The 17,434-nt window shown below is 45.0% G+C and overlaps 1 protein-coding gene and 1 long non-coding RNA gene across 11 annotated transcripts; both read left to right on the top strand.

The window, feature by feature from the left end:
- Positions 1-585: 585 nt before the first annotated feature.
- On the top strand, positions 586-10,082 carry ZNF436 (zinc finger protein 436). 10 transcript variants are annotated; one of them, XM_021095517.2, is made up of 4 exons: positions 586-1,050; positions 2,332-2,428; positions 3,223-3,349; positions 6,328-10,082. In XM_021095517.2, the coding sequence occupies exons 2-4, from the start codon at positions 2,396-2,398 to the stop codon at positions 7,578-7,580; spliced, it is 1,413 nt and encodes a 470-aa protein (XP_020951176.1). In that variant the 5' UTR covers positions 586-1,050; positions 2,332-2,395; the 3' UTR covers positions 7,581-10,082. The 10 variants fall into 10 exon arrangements, with proteins under 10 accessions (XP_020951176.1, XP_084819432.1, XP_020951180.1 ...); XM_084963306.1 differs by having other exon boundaries at positions 3,143-3,349; XM_021095519.2 differs by lacking the exon at positions 586-1,050 and adding an exon at positions 1,515-1,676.
- A 984-nt stretch (positions 10,083-11,066) lies between these two features.
- On the top strand, positions 11,067-17,188 carry LOC146402599 (uncharacterized). The gene is made up of 3 exons (XR_014807270.1): positions 11,067-11,146; positions 12,739-12,894; positions 16,837-17,188. It is a non-coding gene; the product is annotated as an uncharacterized LOC146402599 (long non-coding RNA).
- The last annotated feature ends 246 nt before the right edge of the window (positions 17,189-17,434 follow it).

Below are 17,434 nucleotides of genomic sequence, written 5' to 3'. Positions count from 1 at the left end.
TAGGTATATAATCACCCAATTTTACAGAAAGGGAATTGGGCCTGGACAGATTAAGTGATTTTCCAAAGGATATACAGCCTGGATTCCAACCCAGGTCTGTCTGACCTGAATGCCCACACTAGTCCCACTCAGGACACTGCCTCTTGGGGACCATCTACTGATTCTACTTTTGTGGTTCCCATATCAATTTTTGATGGGGTAGGATGATAGAATTCTGTGGTATCTAAACAATTCCTTGCTTCACAGTGGGCAGTGAGAAGAGTGGGAGAGCCTGCTTCATGGCTAGGTGGGATCCTAGTTTTAGACACTTGAGTAATTTAACCGTAAATAACTGGCCACTAGGAACAGGATAGTCACTAATAAAAGCATACCCTAGAGTCACGTTGGAAGAAAAAAAAATTCAAGTCACTTGGTGGGTGGACATATCTTCAAAACAAAAGAAAATCCCCTTTCCCAGCCCAGGCTGAGAAGTCTCCGGTACAGTTAGAGACAACAGGCTTCTGGGCACGTAGCCAAGGTTCTGGGGATATTTATAACTTGAAGAGGGTGGGAGTCCCTAATAAGCTGCTATATTCTTTTTCCATCACTTCCCTCTCCAAGGCTACAGCGAGCTCCGAGCTCTTCCCCACGCAGAATGCCTGCTTTCCCTAGTGCTTGGCTTCCATTGTCTAATTTTCTCATCCTGGCTGGGGAAAGGGAAGGCTGCAAGTCCTTCCGTTCGGAAGAACTCCAGTTGAATGCAGCTTAGCTGCTGTTGGTGTTTCTTGGCTAGCTGCTGTGGTCTCAAGGATCTGCCTGTGAGCCTGTGGTTTCTCTGAGCTTCCTGAGAGTCTGAGGTCTCCGGAATCTGTGCGTCTTTGGGATTCGCCAACAATCTCTGGGTTTTGCCTGCACGTCTACCTGCGCGTCTGAGATATCCAGGATCTGCCCGTGATTCCCAGAATCTTTCCGACCGTCTGAAGTCTCAGAAAACTGTGCCTACGGATTTGGAATCTGAGGCCTCTCGGATCTTGGAGCCGGCGACCTAGCGGATCTTTTGAGGGCCAGGAGGTAAGTGTGTTTGTTCCCAATTCGCCGTATCGGCTTCCTATCTTCAGCTGGTCAGGGACTGCTAACATCTTGAGGGCCCGCCGGACTCTGGCTGTTAGAGGCCAGAGATCCCATCGTTACGGAAGGCCTCCAGGAACCTTTTTAGCAGACAAGTCCTTGGGGATGATAAGGACGACTCTTCCCAACCATAAGGCCTGGCTCGCTCCATCTTATGCGCCCTATCCCCAACACTCGCTTCTGATATCCCTCCGGGTTTTTGCTTCCCCTCCGCTAGGCGCAGAGCAGCCCGCCCCTCAAGGGGCGCTCTCTTTAGAAGGGCTGGATCGGATGCCCCTACAGGGTTAACAGCGATAGAGCGGGGACACAGCCGCGGACCACAGTGGCTAGCGGACAGGCGCGGTGCCTCCTGGGAGTTGTAGTCTGCGAGGCAGTGTGCGGATGCCGCAGGCGGTGCTGGGAGATGTAGTTCGTGGGTGGAGCTCAAAGTTCCAGCGCGGCTGCTTGGTCTCCCCTGGGGAGTGGGCGGCTGCTGCTTTCCTCTTTAGCCCGGGATGTCAAATGAGAGTTGATCCCGGCGGAACCCAACAAAGATCAGCGCCTAAATTAGGCTCGACGTTGCAGTTAAGGTTCGACTCAAGATGGGCTTCTAGGGACATGAAAAGCTGGGCAAACTCCTTGGCCTAAATCGGGCTGTGGTCTCCAAGAGAAGAAAGCGAAAGATATTCCTCCCTGTCTAGGAGGACGCGCTTTTTTCTGCACCCTTTTGTTCTTTTCCCTCCGTGGCTTTTGGCCTCTGACTGGCCTTTGTACGCCTGAACGGAACTCCAACTCCCGGCAGACCACAGCGGCAGGCGCGGCGTGATAGAGCAGATCGGCCGAGCTACAAGAGGCGGGCCTAGTATTGGGCATCTAATTGGCAGAGAGCTTTGTGAGCTTCGCTCGCCAATTGGCTAAGGCAGCTGCCGGAAAGGGCCCAGCCTCGATTTGGAAGAGCAGAGGCGTTCTGTGGGCTGGGCTGAGAGCCTCCTCCCTGAGACAGCGGCGGCTAGACCCCGAGCCCGGGAGGGACTGAGCTAGGAGCTGTCTTAGTAAATACCGGCATTGCCTCCTCCCCTTGGTGGCGGAGACACAGAGGGCGGGTCGTGCTCGAGGGTCAGGGAGGAGAGTGACCTGGCCTGGGTTCAGGGCCCTCCCCACCCGCCTGGCGGCCAGAACTCCAGCCTTGGGGAGTGGGCAGGGCCTGTTTTCTGTGCCTCACGCCCTGCTTTTCGCCTCCTTTAGCGCTGTCTGCTAGCTGCTTTTCCTGCTCTCTCTCTCTCCTGGGAGGCGAATCCTTGAGCCCGAGATGGCAGCCACCCTGCTCATGGCTGGGTCCCAGGTAAGCCGGGGGTGGCTTCTCGGACCCTGCCTGTGCTTACCCACCTCGTCCCGGCTTTTCCTTGCTCTGCACATCCCTGTGGGAAATTCCCTGGGGTTAGTAATTCGGCTTGCTTCGTGTTCTGCCTCTAAGAAACCCACTTACTAGAACAGTATAGCCACAAACAAGCATATATGGAACACCTGCTGTTTGCGTTTAAATACTGGGGAGGCAAAAGATAGATGAAACACGCCCTCCCCGCCTGCTCACAATCTGTAGGGAGACAGATGCATCCGGTTAACTGTGATACTACGTGATAAGAGCACTCTTTGCTGTAGGAGTAAAGTGCTGTGGGAACCAAGAAGTGGGAGTGTTAATTCTATCTGAGGTGGGCGAGGAAGGAGTGGAGCAGAGCAGAAGGTGGGCGCTGAAGAACAGCTGGTGCTGACAGAGTCTTAAGGAATAGTAGGATTTCACTAGCCTGAGAAAGCTATTCCAAGTCAAGAGGAACATTGTGAGTAAAGGTGTGGGATGATGAAGGTGTTGGACGTGTTCTGAGAAGAGCACTGCCAGAGGGTAAGGTTCCGAGTTGGGGCAGGGGGATCTGGCCATGGGACCAAAGCAGTCAGCTCATAAATTGCTCTCTTCTTTACCACATCTCTTTGTTGCTTGTTTATTTCTCCTTTGGACTCTACATATCAGACCTAATACCTTTTGCCTCCTCAACAATTCTAGCCATGTCTCTAATTTTGAGAAGAAAAACTGGTACTAACCTCCTAGATACCAAGTGTTGAGGAAGCAATGTGTGATTTCAGGCACCTGTGACATTTGAAGATATGGCCATGTACCTCACTCGGGAAGAATGGAGACCTCTGGACCCTACCCAAAGAGACCTTTACAGGGATGTTATGCAGGAGAATTATGGAAATGTTGTCTCATTAGGTAAGGATTCTCGATCTTTCTTCACCCCCCCCCACGTTTTTGAGACTGTCAAAAATGCCTTCGCTCTTTCAACACAACCTAGTTACTTGATTTTTAAAGCATTTATTGGATTTTGGCTTGAGTCCTCAGGCAGATCTTTGAGTGAGGGAATATCAAGGTCAAGGTCATATTTTCTAAAAAGAAAGATCGTTTCTGCTCATTTTAGAAACACTCAGATTTTTTGTGCCCTGAGTCATTTGCCCTTCTCCAGCCTGTTTGTACAGATCTCTGACTAAACAGGTCTGACATAATGGTGCTTGCCAGGATATAAATTCCCCTGTAAATGGTGCTTTTACTAGAAGATGAGGGGGTTCTGACCCAGGTTCATGTGGGAGGGCGAAAGCCACCCTTTTGTGTTTGTTTTGGCTGTGGAACCCTAGCTTTGCCTCAGGTCCTTTATTTATCCAGAGAAGGTACTTGTCTGGAGATGTTTCAGAATTGATCATAGATTTTGAGTGTCAGCTGTTGTTCTAGGAGAATCCTGAGCTAAATGAGATCACAGATTCTGTTAGTGAGGGAAGCTAATTTTTTTTCTGATGGTCTGCAACTCTGTTTTTTAACTATCCTTTGCTCAGAGTATAACCTGAATAAACAGTATATTCTTGAGCTGAACAGGCTTTGACTCACTTTGTCTCCTGTTAGGACTTGACAGATGTTAATGACCATGTATGGTTCATTAGGTAATCTGCCATTCATTAGAATTAATCCTTTTTTTGAAGTCTTTATTCCTATAGCTTTTAACTGTGAAAAGTTTACCTTTTTTTTTTTTTTTTTTTGGTGTGCCTGAGGCATGTGGAAGTTCCTGGGTCAGGGAATGAACCCGTGCTGTAGCAGTGACCTGAGCCACAACAATGACAACACTGGATCCTTTAACCACTAGTCCACCAGGGAACTCCCAAGCTTTCCTTTTTCTGGCTGTGTCCTCAGCGTATTGAAATTCCTGGGCCAGGGATCAAACTCTTGCCACAGTTGTGGCCCATGCTGTAGCTGCAGGAATGCCAGATCCTTAACTCGATGCTCTACAAGGGAACTTTTCCAGGGTGGCTCTCTCTGTTATCCCAGCTTTTTTGGATCATTAGAAAAGCAACTAGAAATGAAGTTATCTACCCAGATCTATCATAGTCGGCAATGCAAATATTTTGCTCAATCCGACAAAATCAAGAAATGAGAATCTTAGGGAAATGCAAATTTACATGTCTGTAGTGCAGCCCAAGGAGCACTTGTTGGAAGGATGGAGGCGCCAAAACAAACAAACAAACAAACAAAAGTTTCTTGCTCAAGTAAGTTTGGAAGTGGGTTAAATAATATTTACAATGCTCGGCTCTTTTCAGTTCAGAACCTTTAATGTGGTGTCACATGTTTTGAATTTCTAAGAAGAGGATGCTATGTGCACCATTTACCAAACTAATTTATCCATGGACCCTTTTCTCCCAGCATACCTAGTAATCTCTCTCTATCTTTCTTTTTAATACTGTAGTTTTTTTCTTTTTTCTTTTTTTTCTTTTTTTTTTAGGGCCGTACCCACGACACATGGAAGTTCCCAGGCTAGGGGTCAAATCCAAGCTGTAACCGCCGGCCTGCATCACAGCCACAGAAACACCAGATCTGAGCCATGTCTGTGACCTACATCACTGCTTGTGGCAACACCAGATCCTTAACCCACTGAGCAGGGCCAGGGGTCAAACTAGCATCTTCATGGATACTAGTCAGGTTTGTTGCCATTGAGCCACACGGCAACCCTAATAATCTCTTTCTGAAGAGCGTACCAAGAAACACAGCTTGGAAAAGGCAGTGTCTGGTAGAAGTTTCTTGTAGACAGTGTTTTGTTTTTTCTTTTTCTTTCTTTTTTTTTTTTTTGTCTTTTTGCCTTTTCCAGGGCCGCTCCTGCGGCATATGGAGGTTCCCAGGCTAGGGGTCTAATCAGAGCTGTATCCCTGGCCTACGCCAGAGCCAGAGTGACGCGGGATTCAAGCCTCATCTGCAGCCTACACCACAGCTCACAGCAATGCCGGATCCTTAACCCACTGAGCAAGGCCAGGAATCGAACCTGCAACCTCATGGTTCCTAGTCAGGTTCATTAACCACTGCGCCACAACGGGAACTCCCTAGACAGTGGTTTTTTATATTTTGATTTTCATTTAAAGTCTTTATCTAGTCAATGCCGAGAATATCCTGAGCCAGGCATCTTTTTTGCCTTCTCCAACCTTCACACCTCTATTTTCATTAAAATGCCACTGGAAAGTAGCAAGTAACATTTGGAAGTCATTTTTGCTGTCAATAGAGACTTGATATAGAGTGATAAAAATTTATTTTTTCTCCATGCTAACACAGTAGGTTATTAGTAAATGTTATATAATGAATATCATATATGATGAAAGCTTGACAAGAACACACACACACATGCATTCACATATGAAACATGTAGGCACTTGGCTTTTAGAAATTCTAATGTAGGGAGTTCCCTGGTGGTCCAGTGGTTAGGACTTGGTGCTTTCACTGTTGCAATCCAGATTCAACCCCTGGTCTGGGAATCAAGGTCCCACATCAAGCTGTTGCATGCGACAGCCAAAAAAAAAAAAAGAAAAAAAAGGAAAGAAAGAAATTCTAATTAGAATCTCTTATTTTCTGATTCCTGATTCAAAATACCAAGAACATGTACAATTTTTATAAAGGACCATTAATTGCTGTGATACAGAGCATGTACTTCTATCAAATAGACCTGGATTTGAATCTTAGCATCACCATTTACTCCAGTATGACCTTTTTTGGAGTCACTTCTGAGGGTCTTGGATTTCTCATTCATAGCATGTAAATCATCCTGATACCTGACTCTCAGGGCGTTTGAGGTAATTCACGTAAAGAACGTAGCCCAGTGCCTGGCACACAGTAGATAACTTTGGGGTGTGTTTACCAGTATTATTCTTTGCCCTTTATTTCAGATTTTGAGATCAGGAGCGAAAATGAGGTGAATCCAAAGCAAGAGATTAGTGAAGATGTAGAGTTTGGGACTGTGTCTGAGAGACCTGTCGGTAATACCGAGGAGAATCCTGAAAGTGAAGAGGCCTTTGAAAACAGGGACAGATCAGAAAGACAGTGGGGAGATTTAACAGCAGAAGAGTGGGTGAACTATCCCCTCCAACAAGTCACTGATCTGCTCGTCCACAAGGAAGTCCACACAAGCATCCGATATCATATATGTTCTCATTGTGGAAAGGCCTTTAGTCAGATCTCTGACCTGAATCGACATCAGAAAACCCACACCGGTGACAGACCCTATAAGTGTTACGAATGTGGAAAGGGCTTCAGCCGGAGTTCCCACCTTATTCAGCATCAAAGAACACACACTGGCGAGAGGCCCTATGACTGTAACGAGTGTGGGAAAAGTTTTGGAAGAAGCTCTCACCTCATTCAGCATCAGACAATCCACACTGGAGAAAAGCCCCACAAGTGTAACGAGTGTGGGAAAAGTTTCTGCCGGCTTTCTCACTTAATCCAGCACCAGAGGACCCACAGTGGGGAAAAACCCTATGAGTGTGAAGAGTGTGGGAAAAGCTTCAGCCGGAGCTCTCACTTAGCCCAGCACCAGAGGACCCACACGGGTGAGAAGCCTTATGAATGTAACGAATGTGGGCGAGGCTTCAGTGAGAGATCTGATCTCATCAAACACTATCGTGTCCACACAGGGGAGAGGCCCTACAAGTGCGACGAGTGTGGGAAGAATTTCAGTCAGAACTCTGACCTTGTGCGCCATCGCCGAGCCCACACAGGGGAAAAGCCGTATCACTGCAACGAATGTGGGGAGAACTTCAGCCGCATCTCACACTTGGTTCAGCACCAGCGAACCCACACTGGGGAAAAGCCATATGAATGTAATGCCTGTGGGAAAAGCTTCAGCCGGAGCTCACATCTCATCACACACCAGAAGATTCACACTGGAGAAAAGCCCTATGAGTGCAACGAGTGTTGGCGGAGCTTTGGTGAAAGGTCGGATCTCATTAAACACCAGAGAACCCACACAGGAGAGAAACCCTATGAGTGTGTGCAGTGTGGAAAAGGTTTCACCCAGAGCTCCAACCTCATCACACATCAAAGAGTTCACACGGGAGAGAAGCCTTATGAATGTACCGAATGTGAGAAGAGCTTCAGCCGGAGCTCAGCTCTTATTAAACACAAGAGAGTTCACACCGACTAAGTCCTGTAATTATGACTGAGAAATGATTCATTTGAAGGTACAATTTTCTTTGAGAACAAAGAGCTCTCTCAAGACTGAGCTGCTTTTACCATACTGAATTTCCTTGTCATGGGCCACAGTTTAAAACATCAGAGAAGCTAGGCCTGCTTGAAATTCTGACCCATGGCTTTGGGAATGTTATTCCTTCCTCCAAAATAGTGATTTTTATCCACTCAATGAATTATTTCATCAAAATCAGCCCCACAAGTAACTGGAAATCTGAAGACCAGGTGATAAATGCTGGTAAATACTCAGGCCTGGAAATGGAGTAAATCTTTAAAAGTAATTTCTCCCATCCTTGGCCCAAAGAACTATGCTAGGGGGAATATTGGACGGGTGGTCACAGCTGCTTTGGAGAAAGACAGCCAGAGACCTTGCCTGAATTGCCACACCTGTTCACCCACCATAGTAGCTGGGCACACACATCTTTCCCTTCAAAGGGCTTTCTCCTTGAGTTGCTCATGCATTCATATCTTTCTGTCTTCCCAAGAGCAGGATTCTGCACGACGAAGGCAATGATCATAACTTTCCTCCTCACTGCTTCTAATTAACTTTTTTAAAGCTTTCATCTTTATGAAAGCGAATCAAAGCTACAGATTGAAAAGAAAAGTGAGACACAAGTTTGGGGACCAAGGACTCATCAATAGTAGTGACTTTAGGAAGAGATACCCACTGTTGTTATTGCTGTTAATCGGGATCTATTAACCTTCTTTGGGGATCATCATAGGGAATATTGAGAGAATAGATCTTCAAGGGGAGTTAGGACCATAGGTGACGGTGGAGTGTAAGGAGCAAGTGGAATTTACCACTTCTGGGAAGGAAGCACAGGGTCCCTTCCCAAGGAATGCAGGTCATTTCTGCTCAACCCTTTAAGATCAATTCTCCCTATACTACTAACTAGAATTTGATAAGGGCCACATCCCAGTGTTTATCTTAGCTTGCATAAGGGCATGTGTATGTACACTAAAACATGTATTTCTGTCGTTTTTCCAATAGCAGAAACTGAAACACACTGAATTAGCATGTTCTTGGGTGATATTTAGATCATGTGACAGAACTACAGACCTAAGTCCAATGTGAGAAATGTCTTTTTTTTTTCTTTATGAAAAAAAAGTTTAAACACTAACGCTCCAGTATGCACTCTCCTGTAAGATCTGTCTCTGTACAGAACCAAGCACTTGTTTATATGTATCAGTCAGTTGTGGGAGATAATTAACTGAACACATAGGTTGATTGTCCTGTACTCAGACTGCATTGTCTTCTCTTTGGCCTAGTCACAAGGAATTCATAAACCTAGATAGGAATGTGTTTCCATCCTCCCAGCCTGCAGATGTAAGTGGTTACTGTAGGAGCTGACCCAATTTAAGCCCAGAAGTGTCAGTTCTCCTTATCTCAGCCCAAACAGGAATTAAGAAATATCCCAAATGTTGATGTTTATCCAAGCATTTGGGGGTGGGCGTGGGAGGGAAGTGATGCCCAGGAGATGAAACTGGAGTAAGGAATATGTATGTTTTGGGGCCCACCCCCCAAGTTATTTCTACTCTCTTTGTTGTGAGTGTTGTAACACTTGAAAAACTTTTGCCAGAGCTCTTTGGGACTGGGTGTTAAAGGAACCGGTGATCCCTCTTGGGTAGTGTTCTGTAGTGCGTTGCCATGACCCACAGCCATGCAGGTCTGCACCCCTTGCAAATGACACAACCTCAAAAGTAACAATGAAAAAAACACTCCACCAAGTAGATGTCTTTTTGTTGCCACTCCGATTCAAATACAAACTTGGGCAGGGAGCATGTTTTTTGTTCTATACAAAAACTAGCCAACTGTGGGTATTTCACATTTTAATTGTGAGATGACGTACATGTTCCTGAGGACTGAACTCAAATATGTCTTTTTCCTATATCAGTGTTGCTGACGGTTTTAAAGACTATCAACGTTCTCCTGTTGTTTCTGTGCGCCACTATGGGAGCAGCTTTGGAGTGGCCATAGAGGACAGCATCTCCATGACCTAACTGTATTTCACCCCCCTCTCCTTCCCTGCTCTCCTGCCCCACCCCCAACTTGTTCCTGCTGCTGCTTTTTGGCTTCCAAGTGCCCCAGCCACCTCTCCAGACATGTACACTCCAGTTGGGAAATGAAAAGGGCAAGGGACAGACCAGCTCTGTCTCGTCTCTTCCTGACAATTGCTGCCCATTTGCTGTGCTGAACTTTGTGTAAAGTTATGCATCCGACTCGCTCTGCTAAAGCTTTTTGCATGCCTTCTCCCACATCTCTGGCTGCTTCTGCACACACCCTCAACACATTGTGCCTGTTTTCTATGGTTGTGGAGAGTGAGTGAACAAGTGAGTATGTAGAGCAGTTTTCCTTATGGTATTGGTCACATATGATATTGGTATCCTAGTGTCTGTCTACATCTGTATAATTCTAACAATATTCTATAATTAAAAGTATAATTTTTAAAATCAAAAAGTTGAGAATTATTTTAGTAACCCAGCACCGATTCATAAAATGGCTTTTTATCAGATGCATTAAAATTGGGCCCAATTGATTTTATATTGCTGCATTTGTACAGGGGTTCTTGTGGAAATTTGGAAATACAGTGTCTTCACATTGGTGAGCCCTCTGGATATTGCCATCTTTTGGGAAAATTCAAAGACCTGAACAGTTTCCTATGAGGACTGGGCTAGTGGCAAAGCAACATGGAAACAAGTTTGGTTATGGGTGACTCATTCATTTTGAAGAAGGGAAACCCATAACAAACAATCCAAAAGGAACAATGAGGAGAGGACTTATTGCTTTAAGGAGATATGTTTGGGTGTCTGTTTAGAATACACCAGAACAATTTCTACTAAATTAGTATTAGGATCCCAGAACAGAGATACAGCTTGGCTCTCTATTCAAAGGCTCTCTATTCATGACATAATTGTAGTCTGCCTAAGGCAGTGATTATGTTCTACCAGGGTGTGGCCACAATTTTCAAATTACTTACAAGTAATTTTATCTTATGAGTTTTTTTTTTTTTTTTTTAATGGAAGGCCAGCCCTTCGTGGCTCAGCAGTAATGAACCTGACTAGTATCCATGAGGACTTGGGTTGGGTCCCTGGCCTCACTCAGTGGGTTGAGGATCTGGCGTTGCTGTGATCTGTGGTGTAGGTCGCAGACGTAGCTTGGATCTGCAGTGGCTGTGGCTGTGGCTGGCAGCCGCAGCTCTGATTCGACCCCTAGCCTGGGAACTTAACACATGCCACAGGGGCAGCCCTAAAAAAGCAAAAAAAAAAAAAAAAAATTTAATTTAAAAAGAAGTTCAGTCTAGGCAGAGGTAGGGAGTAGAAGTGCATTAAGTTGGGGAAAAATACAAATACGAAAGAAAATTTTAATCTTACAGCCAAGATTTGGAAAAGAAAAAGGTTTTATCAAACATTCTTAAAAACTTTTTCTCTTCTACATGTTCAGCATTTATTTCTGGGAAGGAAAGTTCAAGGGAGACACCGGTTCACCGGGAAAAAAAATTCACCTGGAACCTCCCCCTGAGGGTACTTAATATGTTAATGTTCCGCCTTTATGTTAATGTTTTGCTATTATTACAATAAAGGCAGTTTCCCTTCTGTGAGTTTTCTCTAGGAGGCTAGCCATTGCTTAGGGCTGTGCTTCCAGGCCTTTAGGACACCACTGAGTCCACTGAAATGATAATTTGTTCAATGGTTCCCTAGCGTTTCAAAAGTTAGTGTTCCTGATGGAAAAGGAAACTCCCTTTGCCCTGGGAGAAATAGACTCTTTGAAGCATTGGTTAGATACCAATCTCTGTAGTAGAGCAGCAGACTGGGCCCTGCTTATCTATAGGAGACTTCAAGATAAAAGTTGTTCCTGAAAAACAATTGAGTAAAATTAAGAAAATCACCCTGTAATGACCTAAAGTGGTTTCGTGGTTAGTCCCATTGTATTGCCTGATTTCCTAAATGCTTCGTGTTCAAAATTTGTAACATGTTCAGCTTCTTCAAAGGTGCTTTTTGTTTTTCCCTCTAGGAGTGACTGATGCTGATGACATCAAAATCTCACTTTGAATTTCACACCACCCCCTGCCCCCTGCAGCTGCCTTATAGACATCTCCACTTGGGAATTAGCCAGGCAGACCCCAAACTGAATTTCCCACTTTGTTCTATCACACCTGCTCTCCTATAAATCCTAACTCGTCATGGCCTAGTAATCCAGGCTAGAAACTTGCGTATCATACTAGAAAACTCCTGCTTCTTTAACCACCCTCCCAAAATCAATAATGAAAATTTGCTGAATAGTCTTTCAGTCATGACCATACCGTCTCCTAAATATTTCTCAAGTCCCTACCTGCTCTCTCTCCTGCCACCACTTATCATGTGACCATAGGCAAGTCACTTAGCTTCTCTGTTCCTTGGATTTCCCATCTAGAAAATGGGGGTAATTATAGCTTCCTCTCAGAGTTGCAAAGACTAAATGAAATATTGGGGCTCGAAATGTTAGCTGCAATTATTTAGACCATCACCAAGCCACATCTTACTTACAGAAACAACCTCTTAATGTCTCTTCTATTTTCAACCCCCTTCCATCTCTTCTCCCTTGTGGCAGCTAGAGTGGTCTTTCTGAAAGGCGGGAGTCCCTTCATGCCAGTCTTTTGTGTAAAACCTCATGCTTTCCATTGCCAGCAGCATACAAGTGTAATGGGTGAGGAGGTCGTGATCTGGCCTCTGCCACCCTCCTCAGCTTCAGTTTTGTGCATGTGCCCCGCACCTGCAACAGTCTCCAAGCTACATCTCCTTCTCTCCACTCTTCTGGTCAACTTCTCCTCATCCTTCAGGTCTCATACCTAACTTATTCTAGGGAAGCTTTCCCAATCCCACAAGACTGGATCAGGTGTTCCTGTGCAGTGTTCCCTGGGTTTATCCCAGTCAAAGCACTTTATTCCTGTTTAGCAATTGCCCATTTACTTTTTTGTGTCCTCCATTAGACTTTGATGCCCTCGAAGAAATCACTGTGTCTTGCTCACCACTGTATCTTCAGTCCCTAGCAAATGTTTGACTTAGAGTAGGCAGGCAATAGACATTTCTTAGATAAATGAAAGGAGAATATGTATAAACTTCATTCCCTTCTGCAGGGCTGGTGACTTCATTCCTGATTTGTTACTGCACAATGTATCAGAAATTCTATGGAAACAGTAGATACTCCGTTATTGCATATCTGGTGGAGCCTAAGGCAGGAGGAAACAGGCATCCAGAGACCACGTGACCCATCTAAGACACCCCTTCCCAAGGTAAAGTCACCTGCCCCTGATGCTCCAGTACTTGATGAATCATTGTCATCTTCAGAGGGTTATCTAGGAATAGCTATTATGGCAACTTTGGAGACATGTTGCAAGGCAGGCGCCCAATACAGGGAGCTTGGTCAGGATTCCAATCTCACAGGTGTAGGTTTGGCTATAACCTCTGAATTCTCCATGCTGACCATGTTAACCAATGGTTGTTAATGTTCTGAGGAGGATCCAGATTCCTTTGAGAATCTAATGAAAGTTTTGGATCCTTTGAGAATTCTTTATATATTTTGGATACAAGTCCTTTATCAAATAGATGATTTGCATATATTTCTCCCAGGTTTTGGCTTTCCATTCCCTTAACAGTGTCTTTCAAAGAACCAAAATTTTAAATTTTGATGAAGTCCAGTTTTCTACTAGGATTTTTTTTTTTTTACCCAAAATTTCCTTTTCTAAATCTCCATACTGATAGGGGTTTTTTTGGTCTTTTTTTTTAGGGCCGTACCCGCAGCACATGGAAATGTCCATGCAGGATCTGAGCCGTGTCTGCAACCCACACCACAGCCCACAGCAACACCAGATCCTTAGCCCACTGAGTGAGGCCAGGAATCGAATCTGCGTGCTCATGAATACTAGTCAGGTTCATTACCGCTGAGTCACAAGGGGGATCTCCAGATAGTTCTTGAGTTATAAAACTTAAATCCTTAGTTTTTAGGCAAGAGAGGGAAGAAGCATGTTTTCTAGACTTCATTCTTATTTGGTTATATCCACTTTTTTGGAATTTGGATTTTAGCCCAGATAATTCTGCCATTATACCAGCGCAACAGGGCCATCTCCCTGAGCCCTACACTTTAAAGGGCCCTGATCTGGAGTTCCTGTTGTGGCACAGTGGAAAGGAATCCAAGTAGGAACCATGAGGTTGTGGGTTCGATCCCTGGCCTCGCTCTTTTGGTTAAGGATCTGGTGTTGCTGTGAGCTGTGGTGTGGGCTACAGATTCGGCTTGGATCTGGCATTGCTGTGGCTGTGGTGTAGGCCGGCAGCTGTAGCTCCGATTATACCTCTAGCCTGGGAACCTCCATATGCTGTGGGTGTGGCCCTAAAAAGCAAAATGAAATAAAATAAAGGGCCCTGATCTGGCCTTCCTCCCTTTGCACCTTTGCCCATGGGGCCGAGGGGACATGCCCGTCAAAATCTCATACTCTTCGCTTCCCTCCTAGATCACAAAACTCATCTAGAACCTTGGAATCTTTTGTCTGAACAGCCCACTCTAAGCCTCTTCCCCAGCCAGATGTGTTCTCTTAAGGGCAAACCAAGCTCCACATTTGCACCCGGAGCCCTTGGCTTGGGAGAATGGACAGAGCGTGGACCTGCAGGCACACATGTGGCCATGAGGGCCCTCCTGGAGCAGGATAAAGCCAGAGCAGGAAAAAGAGGGGGCAGCCTTTCTTTTGTACTCTTGCCCAAGTCCTAGTCCTAGCCTCCAGACATATCATCATCTTTTCCATCAGTGGCTTTTAGGGATTCAGAACCTATGATATCCAAATTTCTGAAGTGAGTAATTCATTGGATGGATGAGTTGTCATGAATGGAACAAGAACACACAAAGAGGAGGAACCTGGGGTGGGTATAAAGGATAGAAGTTAATTAAATCATTTAACAAAAATCTGTGGAGCACCAACAATGTAACTGGCATAGGACTGAATAAGATGAAGACTCTGCCCTTATTTGTTTAATGATTTTTTTTTTTTTCCTTTTTGGCCATGCCTGCAACATGCAGAAGTTCCTGGACCAGGGATCAAAACCTCCCCACGACATTGACCTGAGCCAGAGCAGTGACAACTCTGGATCCTTAACCCACTGAGCCACCAGGGGGACTCCCTGCTCTTGTTGAACTTATTTTCTGTGGGGGAGGTAGGCAATAAACAAAGGCACACATAGTGTTAGTGCAATAAAGAAAAATAAGGGGAGTTCCTGTTGTGGCCCCGTGGAAATGAATCCGACTAATAACTATGAGGTTGCTGGTTCAATCCCTGGCCTTGCTCAGTGGGTTAAACATCTGGCGTTGCCATGAACTGTGGTGCTGTGGTGCAGGTTGCAGATGAAGCTCAGATCCTGCATTTCTGTGGCTGTGGCGCAGGCTGGCAGCTGTAGCTCCGAATGGACCCCTAGCCTGGGAACCTCCATGTGTCAGCCCTAGAAGAAAAAAAAAAGGAAAGAAAAATAAGGGATGTAAAGTGAAGGGAGACTGCTATTTTAGAGAAGATGGTCAAGGAAAGACTCTCTAAAATGATGACATTAGAGCAGAGTTGTGGATGAATTTTCAGGATAGCTGGAGAAAAGTGTTCTGAGTATTTAATTTACCAAAGAGCAAAAGTAAGGTGCTGAGGCAGCTGTTGGCGTACTGGAGGAATAACCACCAGGTTGAGTGGAAGCTCAGTGATGAAGGGCACAAACGGTAGGAGATAAAAAACTTTTTTTTTTTTTTTTAAATCTGAGCTACCTGCTAATGGCTCCTCTTTCTTCTTCCTTCTTCATCCTCCACCCCCCTTTCCGTGCCCAAAGTATATGGAAATTCCCAAGCCAGGGATCGAACCCATGCCACAGCAGCACAGCAGTGACTTGAGCTGCTGCAGTGACAATGCTGGATCCTCAACCCGCTATGCCACAAGGAAACTCCAAAAAAAAATCTTCAGAAACTAGTTGTGGAGTTTGAAAAACCTGTTACATCCCAACTCATGTTCACATGCCCAGTTGAAAATATGAGTCCAGAGCAAAGGATCCAAAATGGCTCTCTTAGATAAAGAAAAAGGAATAGCGAGTAAGAAAATGAGTAGGGAAAATCATGCCAGGGAATGGGATGGCCCGGATAGAGTATGAGAGCAGCATCAAAGATGGAAACCTGGGAACACCAATAGATAATGATGGGCAGAGAAGAGGAGTGTTACAGAATCTAGAGAAGAATCAGGAGAGGAGTCACAAAAGATATGATACATTTCAAAATGTCCAAATGCAGCAGATGTGAGATACTATATTTGAAACTCTTTGTAACAAAGCTCAATGTGGAGGTCAATGTCCTGGCACAGCACAAAAGAATCTGACTAGGAACCATGAAGTTTCAGGTTTGACCTCTAGCCTGGGAACCTCCATATGCCACAGGTGCAGCCCTAAAAAGGAAAAAAAAAAAAGCAAACACACACAAAAAACCAAAAAAAAAAAAAAAAACTCAGTGCAAGCAAAAGGTATTATATTATTGTTACTACTAACGATAATTAGAGAGTACTTGCCCCCTTCTTCTAATGGATATTTTAACTTAAGGGTAATGAGAATTTAGTTACATGCACATAGTCTATAATCAATTCTTACTGTTTTATTGCACTCTCAAAACAAAACATGTTATACTGAGGGAGCGAGCCCTGTTGAATCTGATTTATTAACAGTATATTTACCTTGTATATTTGAATATGGATAATATGTAGAATTCTACTGTATTTTGGTTAAAAGTTTACGGTAACACATCCTAAAAGATTTGCCACATATAACTCTTCTGTCTGCCTATAGGGGAGCCTTAAAATAATTAGAACTCAGTAGTCCAAAGGTTAATGTTGAACAGTCTCCTAGAATTTGATTTTTGGAATTTAGGCGGCAGCTGTTGCAGCCGCCTGTGCCAGTCTCTTTAATGGCCGAAGAGTTCAGTGCCAGTGGGTACATACACCAAGGTCCTGGTGGTGAGTCTCCAGGGAATCCTGCTGTTGTTAAGTGGGAAAAAGTCTTAAATTCTTTCAAAGACCAAGTGTTCATCACTCTTAAATTGGATTCTACAATCCTAATGGGAACTTGAATATTGATTCTTGCTTTTTTTAGTTTGATTAAGGGAATGGAAGGAGAGCTTACTTTGCTATCTTTCTTTTTCACTTTTTCCTCCTTTTTCCATATTCCCTCAACAGACCTCAAGGAGAGCAGAGAACTCATAAAAAATCAAAAAAGGGACAAAAAGAATCTCAAGAGTTCCCGTCGTGGCGCAGTGGTTAACGAATCCGACTAGGAACCATGAGGTTGCGGGTTCGGTCCCTGGCCTTGCTCAGTGGGTTAACGATCCGGCGTTGCCGTGAGCTGTGGTGTAGGTTGCAGACGCGGCTCGGATCCTGCGTTGCTGTGCCTCTGGCGTAGGCCGGTGGCTACAGGTCCAATTCGACCCCTAGCCTGGGAACCTCCATATGCCGCGGGAGCGGCCCAAGAAATAGCAACAACAACAGCAAAAGACCAAAAAAAAAAAGACCAAAAAAAAAAAAAAAAAAGAATCTCAAAATCAGAGGACCAATGGAAGGCTTAAAAAGATGAAGGTCTGGAGTTCCCATCGTGGCGCAGTGGTTAACGAATCCGACTAGGAACCATGAGGTTGCGGGTTCGAACCCTGGCCTTGCTCAGTGGGTTAACGATCCGGCGTTGCCGTGAGCTGTGGTGTAGGTTGCAGACGCGGCTCGGATCCTGCGTTGCTGTGCCTCTGGCGTAGGCCGGGGGCTACAGCTCCGATTCAACCCGTGA

The sequence above is a fragment of the Sus scrofa genome, chromosome 6 (genome assembly GCF_054392235.1).
Source record: "Sus scrofa isolate SSC_HxYL_T2T_F1_AM1 chromosome 6, Sscrofa_HxYL_maternal_Yorkshire_Landrace_v2.0, whole genome shotgun sequence".
NCBI lineage: Eukaryota > Metazoa > Chordata > Mammalia > Artiodactyla > Suidae > Sus > Sus scrofa.
The sequence above is the reverse complement of the archived record's forward strand: the minus strand, read 5'-3'. Positions and strand labels throughout refer to the sequence as shown.

What these genes read in the sequence shown, in the direction of transcription:
- ZNF436 (XM_021095517.2), top strand. Translation starts at nt 2,396, where the DNA reads ATGGCAGCCACCCTGCTCATGGCTGGGTCCCAG. An exon ending in TGCTCATGGCTGGGTCCCAG is followed by an intron (nt 2,429 to 3,222) that starts GTAAGCCGGGGG and finishes GTGTGATTTCAG; the next exon opens with GCACCTGTGACATTTGAAGA. An exon ending in TGGAAATGTTGTCTCATTAG is followed by an intron (nt 3,350 to 6,327) that starts GTAAGGATTCTC and finishes CCTTTATTTCAG; the next exon opens with ATTTTGAGATCAGGAGCGAA.